The sequence below is a fragment of the Lygodium microphyllum genome, chromosome 8 (assembly GCF_053477565.2).
Source record: "Lygodium microphyllum isolate KBCC chromosome 8, Lygodium_microphyllum_v1.1.10, whole genome shotgun sequence".
Taxonomy (NCBI): Eukaryota; Viridiplantae; Streptophyta; class Polypodiopsida; order Schizaeales; family Lygodiaceae; genus Lygodium; species Lygodium microphyllum.
Window position 1 is genome coordinate 118,061,284 of NC_141142.1, and position 11,491 is coordinate 118,072,774.

General features: G+C 38.0%; 1 protein-coding gene across 2 annotated transcripts; it reads right to left on the bottom strand.

Annotated features, from left to right (window-relative positions):
• Positions 1-676: 676 nt before the first annotated feature.
• On the bottom strand, positions 677-11,091 carry LOC148032786 (dynein axonemal assembly factor 10-like). 2 transcript variants are annotated; one of them, XR_015691766.1, is made up of 2 exons: positions 10,533-11,091; positions 677-838 (listed from the first exon to the last, which is right to left on the bottom strand). XR_015691766.1 is itself a non-coding variant. In XM_087684176.1 (2 exons), the coding sequence occupies exons 1-2, from the start codon at positions 10,619-10,621 to the stop codon at positions 711-713; spliced, it is 222 nt and encodes a 73-aa protein (XP_087540302.1). In that variant the 5' UTR covers positions 10,622-11,091; the 3' UTR covers positions 677-710. The 2 variants fall into 2 exon arrangements, 1 of the variants encoding a protein (XP_087540302.1); XM_087684176.1 differs by having other exon boundaries at positions 677-843.
• Positions 11,092-11,491: the final 400 nt, after the last annotated feature.

Genomic DNA, 11,491 nt, shown 5'->3' on the forward strand with positions numbered 1-11,491 from the left:
CTTCTCAAGTCAAAGATATAATGCCCTTACGAACAAAATAAGAGTGCTCTTACTTTAAAGACTTACAGAAAATGCACTACATAAGGTAAATTGGAATGATTATGTCTAAAAATTAATCTAGGAATCAGCAAAGGTGCTAGCAATAGCTCCAAGGGCCACAAGAGGAGATTCTCAAGTTGTTAGAGTGGAATCAGAGAGGAAAAAACTAGCATCCAAGGCATCCACCGTAGGATTCAAAGGGGTGCTGACAATCATAATATAGGAAGCCTTGGGGGAGATGGAAAGAGGAGTAGTAGAGAAGACCTATCAATGATCACTGCTATTAGTGGTGTGCAAATCGGATGTCGTATGCATACATAGCGAGCACCGGAAGGTCCCCAAGAACAAAGAACTCTAATTTTTGCTAAAAAACCAAGAGAGTAGACTTGCACGACATGAAGCAAGAAGACCAATTGGGTATAATCTCCCCCCCATGCCTTGTGTGAGTGCTTCGCAAAGCATGTATTTAATATATTATTCATCTCCAAGCTAAAAAATAGCCCAAATTTACAATCAACACGCTTTAGCTTTTGTGTTTTCTTTTGTTGAAATAAAGAATGAAGCGGTTGGGCGCCCCAAGAGTCGAGGTGTGCCCAAATACAATGTCCAATAATGAATATCTAAATCGTGCGCCCATGCACATACAAAATAATAAATATATGTCAAGTGCTTTAATAAATAAACACGCCAAAATAAATATTAGCACTACACCTAAGACGCGCACCCATCAAAAATGATAATTTCTTCTCAATAACTTGAATACAGGCTATTGTCCAGTGCTTCCCAGCACCACCGCCACCTGCTCTACACATCAATTGAAGCATTCACAATTGTTAGAAAATAATAAAATTAAACCGACAAAAGTGAATACCTAGCAGTCTTCAGCTACAAATTTAATAAAATGTTTGGAACTCTATCCTAACCTTAACTTAATACGAGTGTGCACTCTAAACTCATAGACTTCCATTAATTTAAATATGTATTTTTCGAAATCACCCGCTATGGAATCACCCAGTTGCACAATAAATTAACGAGACGTCTAAAAAGGACAGGCATCCCCATCAACTTTTTGCATAAGGAATCCACCTTATGTACGAGCACCAGCAAATAAATATAATTTTATGGAATCCATTGCAAAACTTCACGGAATCCACCATGGAATATGCCTCCTGGCATCATATCCCCGGGGTGGGATAGAAATTGCCCTCAATTGCTATTAGCTCAATGTGGAGCGAGCAGTGAGGGGTAAGCACTTAGGTCAAGAGCGTGCATCCATTGGGCCTCTTCAAGAGGATGATTTTTAAATTTCCCCAAATATCTAGAATATCTACGTCCGGTTATAGTGGTCATAAAGTCGGTATCTAGAATAGTCTCAGGTTCAAGGATTTGAATTTCTTCTTCTAACAAAGGAGGATTTTCATAAACAGAGTGGACACGTAATTGGCCTTTGAAAGGTCATAACAAATTGATATGAAAAGTGTTGTGGATTTTCCAATGTTGGGGTAGTTCTAATTTAAAAGCATTTTCATTGATTTTGTGAAGGATTTTGAAAGGTCCATAAAATCTAGGAGCTAACTTTACAATAGGGTGTTTCTCAACACTCTGTAGTCTTCGCTTTTCAATTCGTAACCAGACATAATCATCAACTGTGAAATTTATAGTTTTTTTTTTCTTGTTTTCTTGTTTAGTATATGATTGTTGAACTTTCAGAATCATATATTTAACTTCATTGAAAATAGTAGCATGCATGTGGGCAATATCATCAACAGCTTTAACTTTGTTTGACAATGAAGTAAGAGGTGTAGACAATCTATATCCATAAATTATTTCAAAAGATGCTTTTCGTGTAGCTGTATGTGGTGTGTTATTGTATGCAAACTGAAGTAAATGTAAGTGTGTATCCCAGGTTTGTGGTTTTGAAATTGTGCATACACGTAAAAGATCCAAGATTGTGTTGTTTGTAGCTCTTGTTTGTCCATTTATTTTAGGATGAAATGCAGATGAAAAATCAATCTTTGTTCCTAAGTTAGCAAACAAAGTAGTCCAAAAATTATTGCAGAATCTAGAATCACGATTAGAAATAATAACTTTTGGTAAACCATGGTTAGTGAAAATAGTTTTCAGAAACAATTGAGCAGCTTGAGATGCACTTAATGTTTTCTTATATGGAATGAAATATGCATGTTTGCTAAATCAATCTACAGTAGTCCATATCATATCGTGATTAGCTTGAGTGTTAGGTAGACCACTAATAAAATCCATTGAAATATGCTCCCATGGTCTTCAGGGATTGGTAAAGGCATTAACAAACCATACTACTTACCGTGGTGTCGCTTAACTCTTTGACAAATTAAACACTCAGATACAAAGTTAGAAACATTGGATTCCATCTATGGCCAATAAAAGTCTTCAATTAAAGTACATAAAGTGGAAATAATACCTATATGGCCTTTGATATGGGGAACAGTGAATTTCGTGCAACACAAATGATCTAAAAGGAATAGGTACACATAATCTTTTCTCATAAAACATAAATCCATTAGCATGAGACAATGAATCAATTGGAGTCCAATTATTGACAATTAATTTATTCCAATAAGCTTGAAAACTAGGGTCTTGGTCATAGGTATCTTTCATAGGGATAAGAGAATCAAAAGATATCACAGAGATATTATGAATAGTTGGTCTTCTACTCAAGGCATCGGCAACAACATTTTCTTTTCCGGGTTGATATTGGATAAATGGATGAAAACTTTGAATAAAAGCAACCTATTTAATGTGTCAATCAGATATTTGTGGCTGACTAAGAAGATGTTTAATACTTTGTTGGTCATTTTTAATCATGAATTCAGATCCCATTAAATAGTGTTTCCATTGACATAAAGCTTGTACTACAACTAGCAATTCTTTATCATAGGTAAAATACTTAAGTTCAGAGGGTTTAAGCTTGCAGCTAGAGTAGGCTATGGGATGGAAATCTTGCATAAGGATAGCTCCTATTCCAGATCCACTAGCGTCAGTGACTACTAGGAAAAATGGTATAGTAAAGTTAGGAAGTTACAATACAGGAGCATGAGTTAAAGCATGTTTTAGTAAATCAAAGGACTTTTGCTAATTTTCAGACCAATGATACATAATACCTTTCTTTAATAATTTTGTTAAAGGTAATGCAAGCAATGAAAAATTTCTCACAATTTTTTTGTAAAAGCTAATAAGACCTAAGAAAGAATGTATTTCATGCACATTTTTAGGTATCGGCCAATTCAAAATTGCTTCTATCTTTTTAGGATCAACTTTAATACCTTCAGATGAAACAATATGTCCTAAGTATTCAATTTGTGTTTGGAAAAATTCACTCTTTTTACCATTAGCATATAATTGATTCTCTTTCAGTAATTTGAAAACCAAAGATAAATGTTCATAATGCTCATTTTCATTCTTACTGAAAACCAATATGTCATCAAAGAAAACAATGACACAATTCTAATGCTTCAAAAATATACGATTCATCATACAACTAAATGTAGCTAGTGCATTAATTAATCCAAAAGGCATAACAAGGAATTCATAATGTCCAAAGTGAGTTCTAAATGAAGTTTTGAAAATGTCAGATGTGTCCAGTCATACTTGATGGTATCTAGATTTAAGATCTATTTTGCTAGATATTGCAGCCCTTTGTAGTTTGTCCATAAGATCGTCTACCCTAGGGATCGGATATCTATTTTTTACGGTGATTTTATTTAGGGAACGATAATCAATGCACATTCTATAAGTGTTTTTTTTCTTTTTAACTAATAAGACAGGTGCACCAAATGGAGAACTACTGGGTCTAATGAGTCCTCAGGTTAATAATTCTTCAACTTGAGCTTGAATTTCTTTATGTTCAATTTGATTATGTCAATAAGCTGCTTTATATGGTGGTTGAGAACTTGTAATTAAGTCAATTTTATGATCTTCAAGACATGTGGGTGGTACACCTGGTGGTGAGTCAGTAGCAAAACAATCTTTGAATTGTGAAAGAAATTGTGCATGCCTAGGATGCATCTTATTTTCCTTAACTTCAATTTCATTCACCCAGATTAAATAGGATTTGCTACCTTTTCTTAATGCACGTTTAGTCTATGTATAACTAAGCAATGGAAAATTATCAAAAGTGTGCATACCATGCAATGTGATTTGTTTCCCATGAGAATGAATCTTCATTGAATGCGTGGAATAATCTATATCGTGATTATACTGATGACGCCAAGGCATTCCTAAAATAATATCACTAGATTGCAGAGGCACAACTAAGAAATTTCTACGCTCAACATAATCACCAATTTTAATTTCTAAGTCATGCACTTCTGTGTGTTCCATTGTATCTAGTGCCTAAGAATGTAGCCTTGATGCGATAATGAGTGGAAACGATATGTAATTTCAATTATTTGATCAATTTTGCAGAAATGAAGTCGTGTGTACTCCCATCATCATATAATGCAATCATTTCTTTACCATGCACAAGACATTTCATTGTTAATAAAGAATGGGAATTCAATATACCTGGTAAAGTATTTGAAGTAGTGCGGTTATCATCATCGTCTTCCGTGAAATCTGGCATTTCTTCATGGTCTTCATCTTCAGTGGCTCCCAAATAGTTGATGTGAACAGTTGGCTTTTTGGATTGACAATTCACCACTAGATGTCCAAGTTGATGGCATTTATAACAGACTATGGATTTGGCTTTAGACACATTATTGGTAATAACAGAAAGTTTAGGAATGTTGGGATTTGGCTGAAGAGATGGCTTAGGATTTGTATTTGTGTTTGATGGTAAAGTAGGGGGTCGTATCCAAGATTTATGGAATGAAGATGGAAGAAAACAATTTTGATTGAATCTTCAAAAATTAGAATTGAATTGTTTTGTACAGAAGTTACCATTGTTTGAGAATTGTTGTGGTCACTTCTCTTGTCCTCAAATCTTGTCTTCAACGTCATGGGCCAAGGAAATTGCATCTTCAAGAGTCGTTGGCTTGAACATGTTCACTTCTGCATAGAAGTGACCAAGTAACCCAGAATAAACTTGCGCTTATGGGTCACCTGAGGTACATCTTTGAGCATTTGAAGTTGTAATAAAGCATTCAAAAAACATTTGGTATATTGAAAAATATGCTCGTAATCTCTTTGTTGTAGAAGACCCCACTATTTGATTGCTTTTTCGTGGAATCGGGGTGGAAGAAAATTCTACAAAAACTTCTTTTGGAAAGTCTCCCAAGTAGTAGGACAATCAATGCTTTTGCAGAAAACAGTCCACCGTAGAGATGATCTGTACACTAAATGATTAGTGACACACTTAATTTTGTATTTTTCAACATACTGTTCTTCATGGAAATAATCATCAAATTGGTTGATAAAAGCAAGTACAGTCTTTCCATCACATGACCCATTGAAAGTATGAAATTTGAAATTTCTTTTACTTATCTTTGTTTCTTTCCAAATAGATTGTGCTTCAAGTGTCGCACGGATCGTACATCGTATAATATCTTTAGGTTGCAATCCATCTTGATTGGCAGTACATCGTTACAGACTAGCCAATTGAGCTTGCAAAGTTTGACGTGCTCTTCATTCCTCTTGAAGCTGTATCATAATTAGGTCCAAATTTTGTTCCATCGTTGGTTCCGGTACATCACCTTCGGCCATAAAATCTTCCATATTTTGGCCGGTCATCCTACAAAATTTCAAACAACCTCACATACTCGGTATCTTGTTAGCGGGATGAGCGTAGCTCAAGTTCGGGATTATAAAGCCTTTTTTTTAAAAGTGGCTTTTTATTATCTTTCTTCTTCATGGCTATGGAAATTGATGTCGGCCTTCTCCCAAGAGGATACTTCGTGCATGTAGACTACGTATAGCAATTTGTTTGCTGGAATTTGGCTTTGTCACAATGCAAGTGTGAACAAGGGCTTATTGAAGGGTTGAAATGAATTCGGGATTATCCAGTGTGAATGCCGGCTTAAGAGAAGATTGAAACTTGATGGTTTGTAACCTTAATAGCTTTAGGGAATAGTTAAGATTTAATTAAAAAGCTTTGACTAACCAATTGCTCTCGCCCAGGACAAGAGCATGTCGTCCACAGATTCAGCAATGATCAGAATATGTTGCCGCCGCAGTCGATGAAAATTTTATGGCTAAAGCTTTCTTTAAGTTTTTTCAAGCTCAATGAATTTTTAAACTTATTGAAACTTAATCTTCTTTGTCTAAAAACTCAAAAAAAAAAACATGTTGATAAGGGAGCTTTCCAGGTGGTCCTCCGCCTGTAGAAGCTGGTCCTTCACGATCTGATTGCGTAGCAGGGGGTTCTTCACTGCCAGGAACACGCTGGTATTGACGGATTGTCGCGACACTGACTGTAGAGCTCGATCGTTCCAGGAGCATCGCCTTCACACGAGATGGTAAGCGATTGGAAGCCCTTGATCTCAGTTTCACTCTTATACCACTGGTGCACATCGGATGCCATATGCATATGTAGCGAGCGTCGAAAGGTCCCTAAGAACAAAGAACTCTACTTTTTGCTAAAAAACCAAGAGAGTACACTTGCAGGACATGAAGCAAGAAGACCAATTGGGTACAATCTCCTCCCATGCCTTATGTGAGCACTCCACAAAGCATGTATTTAATATATTATTCATCACAATTGTTAGAAAATAATAAAATTAAACCGACAAAAGCGAATACCTAGTAGTCTTTAGCTATAAAATAAATAAATAGGTTGGAACTCTGTCCTAACCTTAATTTTAAACTCATAGACGTCCATTAATTTAAATATGTATTTTGTGGAATCACCCGCTATGGAATCACCCACTCGCACAATAAATTAACAGGACGCCCGAAAAGGACAAGCATCCCCATTGACTTTTAGCACAAGGAATCCACCTTGTGTATGAGCCCCGGCAAATAAATATAATTTTACTGAATCCACCGCAAAACCTCACGGAATCCACCATGGAATATGCCTCCTGGCATCAATTAGTGAGCCAACAAGAGACACATCCTCTACTATTAGTCCATGGATAGGTTGCTTGTGCAGGCATGTCTTTATGTCCACTAACATGGATGTGTCAATGAGTGAGAGATTAGACAAAAGCAAAGGGAATATATTATTGAGCCACTTACTTTGGTTATGAGTCACCTGATATTGATAATCTTGACAATAAACTTGGTATACCATCTATTACTATGCCTAGACTTTCAGCCCAGTTGCAAAATGGCAATCATGAGAACTGTCATTGCTTTGGAAACATCTAAGAGATGGAAGCTCTAGAAAATGGATGTAAAAAATGCATTTTTGAATGGAAATTTGATCGACAAAGTGTATATGGACTAGCTTGAGGGTCATGTACACCCTAATTATCCAAATCATGTGTGTAGACTGAAAAAAGCACTTTATGGGTTGAAACATGCATTGACAACATGGAACGCTTGGATCAATTCATATTTACAACAACTTGGATTTCAAATGGAAAATGTAGATCATAGGTTGTTTACTAAGTAGATAGAGACATGGTATGTGGTCTTGGTTATTGATGTGTATGACTTGATCATTACTGGAAATGATGACCATAGTATTGTTGAAATTAAATCCATGTTATAGGTGAAGTTTAAAGTGAAATACGTGGGAGAGCTACAATATTTTCTTGTCATTGAGATAGTGACTACACCTCAAGGAATTTGGCTACTACAGAAATAATATGCACAGGATATGCTGATTAAGTATGGATTGTAAGCCCATGGAAACACTGCTAAATCAGAATGTAAAGCTTGTGTTGATGTTGACAGTGAGATAGAGAATGTTACAATGTACAAGTAAATGGCAGAAAGTTTTATCTATCTTACTATTACTTGTCTTGATCTCAATTATTTAGTGGGGTTGATTAGTTAGTTTATGTAGAAGCTACACAAACCTCGCTTGGATGCAATTAGAAAGATTATGAAGTATGTGAAGGGTACTTCTAATTGTGGATTGCTTTATCAATTCGAGAAGCCACTTGATTTGATAGGATATATAGATGTTGATTGGGTTGGATTTTCATATGATAGATGATCAACTAGTGGTTATGCTTTTGGTCTTGGAAGTAGTATGGTTAGTAGAGTAGTAAAAAGTTGCCTACAATTTCTCACTCTAGAGCATAGAGACAAAGTATAGAGGTATAGCCTTAGCTACATGTAAAGCAATCTGGCTCTTGAAACTGTTATATAACTTGATAGGTCACTATAGGTCCTAGTGGTCTAAGGACTCTTGTTGGGTTGATATCGATCCTTGGAGTAGTGGGCTTTGAATCCTTACATGCAGGTAGAGCCAAAGAGGCTTCTCTCCCAAAGTTAGGATGCCTAGCTCGTGGATACTATAACTGAGCATAGGGTTGCTCGTAGGGTAACTATCTTGGAAATTGGCAATGCATAGCATCATGCTCGAATCTTTTCTAGTTGGCACAAGACCGAGACTTAGGATCAGGACACTTAGTTGGTAGGTGGTTCCCTCCAAAATGCACACATTGGCCTTCACAAGGACTTAGGATCAACTAACTAACACTTGGGTCTAGTCAACATTCTTTCCTTTATCTTGCTCTCTAGGGACTAACCATTTGCTAAGTGCTATAGTTCTCTTGGTATTTCTAAAAGTGTTATTCCCTTGCTACGTATCCCTAGATCTTCTCTCTCTGAGTAAGTCATCCACTCATATAGCCTCCTCAAAGAATATTTCTAGCACATTCTTTTGCAGGCTTGAGTTGCTTGCTAAGGCCTCATAGAGTTCTTCATTGCAAATCTCATTGATGAATACGGTGGAGATCACTCTCTCATTGGATCACTCAATCATAGGTTTCCTACCTCCAAGAGTCTCTTGATGAAGAGATCCTTTAGATTGTTGAAATTATTGCATTTTGACATTATTTAGACTCATAAACCAAGTCAATCCCTTGTCTTCTAAGAAAATACCAAATTCTTGTGCTCATTGAGCAGGATCCACGAGGTTGTTAGCCTCGCAGCCATGCCTCAAATTGCTTGATGAAGCTATAGGGGTCATTCCCTGCTTGATATCTATCGAGTTGCTTGGTAATTATGGGTATCTTTGTTTGGCTCCTATTTGGGGTGGCTCCTAGCCTAGCTAGCAATGATATTGCCAAGGCTACTCCACTTTGCTTGTCACTTGCATTGTCTAACAATCGCTTTGTGAGCAAATTGCTCATGGTAAGATCTACTCCTAAGGCTCTCTCCCTATCGACATTTCCTCCTATTCTGTTTCTACCTGAGATGGGTAGGACCTTGTGAATCTCATTGAGCTCTCTTTATTAACATTACCTCTAAGCCTGTTGCTCCTAGTTAGAGCTTACTATGTGCTACGATGTGATCCTTCCTAGTCTCCTCTTCTTGTTAAGATCACGGCTATGATATTATCGGCTGTTGTAGGTCTTCCATGAGGTGTTATCCTTGTCTATTGATCATAATGTGTGATAAGTCATCAGATGTCATCCGAGTATCTTGCTACATTAAGGTCAAGGTCAACATCAAGAGCATTTAAATCCGAAGTGGTATCTGCCATAGTGGTTGTCTCGTGATCCACTAGTATTTCTATGAGGTTGACTAGGCCCCCGGCTAAAGATGTGTCTCTAATCTTGGTGAGTCCATCCTTCCCTCAATGGTCTGATGCTTTTGTCTTCCCTAGAGCAAGGTGTAACCTTCAATGAAATTAATCACATCCACACTTTTACCAATCAATTTCATGCAATTTCAACTCTTTCAAATGATTTTTGATTTCTCCTAATGGTCAATTTTGGGTCCCTCATGGGTTTTGATAGGTGGTCTGATACACCTAGGTAGTCAAATTGAGTCTCTACTAGGGGTAAGTGGATGGTGGTTAGTAATTTCAATCATTCTTGGACTATTAGGTTAAAGTTCTGGTGACAATCAACTCTATGGTCTCATTTGTAGGTTTGAGTCCAACTTGGATTGCTAGGCAACTAGGTCTTGGCCTTAGTAGGTCCCAGAGTGGTCAAAATGGTCAAAATTTTATTTTGGACAACCTATCCGAGTGGCTAGTTTGCATGTTTGAGTCCCAGACTCGACCACCGTCCAAGTCAATCATCTGAGGCTTGTGGATCGGTTGTCTGAGTCCAAGTCTAATGTCCCCATTACTTCAAGGCTGTTCTCAGCATTCAAATTTCAGCAAGAGATTGCCACAGGAGAAGGCAATAGCAGTGGACAACAGGCTTTTTGAGAGCAACCCAGTCTGACTATGGCTAGCAATACCTCCTATTTGGGGGCAGCGAAACCCAATATTTTCCTAGCCAAACTAGCCCCATAAATACCAACTACATCAGCTCAAATATCAGCACCATTAGCAACCCCAATATCACCTCCAACTGAGGCAAATAAGTAGCCCAAAAGGCACCTGCTGTTGGTGCCTACTTCAAGACAGCCAACACCTTATTTAAATCAGCATCATTGAGCTCATAAACCTGTTGGACACCCAGAGAGTGTCGTAGATGGTGGTGGTGAGCAACTTGTTGATGTGCACCAGCATCTGCGGCCTGTTCCTTGAATCCATTATCGCTGAGACTGAGAGCTCCGCCGACGATCAAGAACTTCTCCTTTCCCACATCACATCCTCCGTGAAGATCCTCCACAGCTCATAAGTAATAATCTGAGTGCTTGTGTAGAAAGCATGCCTTTTCCCTCCCCGGACTGATCAGTACTCCCTTCTCAGCAGTGTGCGCTTGCAAGCCAGGACTGAATTCAAGTTTGGACCTTCATATCGTCGTTTACGCAACCCCTCCTACTCCTTCATCTTCTGAATAGCTCGTTAATCGCCTTTGTCATTTTAATAATCTTCAACAGCTCCAGATGTTCTCCAAAGTTCCCTTCGATTGTTCTTTGATGTCACTTGCTTTTGCTTGCCTTCCTTGACGTCTCCTTCAGCGTGTCGTCCTCTTCCGTCCAGTTCTCCGATCCTGTCCTCTTCTCCCTAAGCTCCGGCGCTCAGCGATGGTGCCACACTCATTAAGATCCTTATCTCGATCATCTGCAACCTCAATCGCTTGTTGAGATATCGAGCTCCACTCGTGATACGCCAGGGTGACCGTTGTGTATTTATGTCACCGACTTGTCAGTTGCAGATGCGGTTGGTACACCGCCCCTGAATAATAGCTACATGATAGCTATCCTTATCTACTCTAGTTCGTGGCTCAGTTAGTATGCCACCTTAGTTAGTTGAGTTTGGTTTGAGACCCATATCTAGGGTTCTTCTATTTCTTTGTATTTTGAGTTCTTTTGGTTTACACAACTAAGAAGAGGAAAACTGTTTTCAGCCTCCACCCTTGTGTGTCTTCCCCCATTGTGCAAGCAAGAAAGCTTCAAGCGAGACTCCTTCCTTCTCTCCCACAATCTTGACATGGTATCAGAGCCTTGTTCGTGGTAA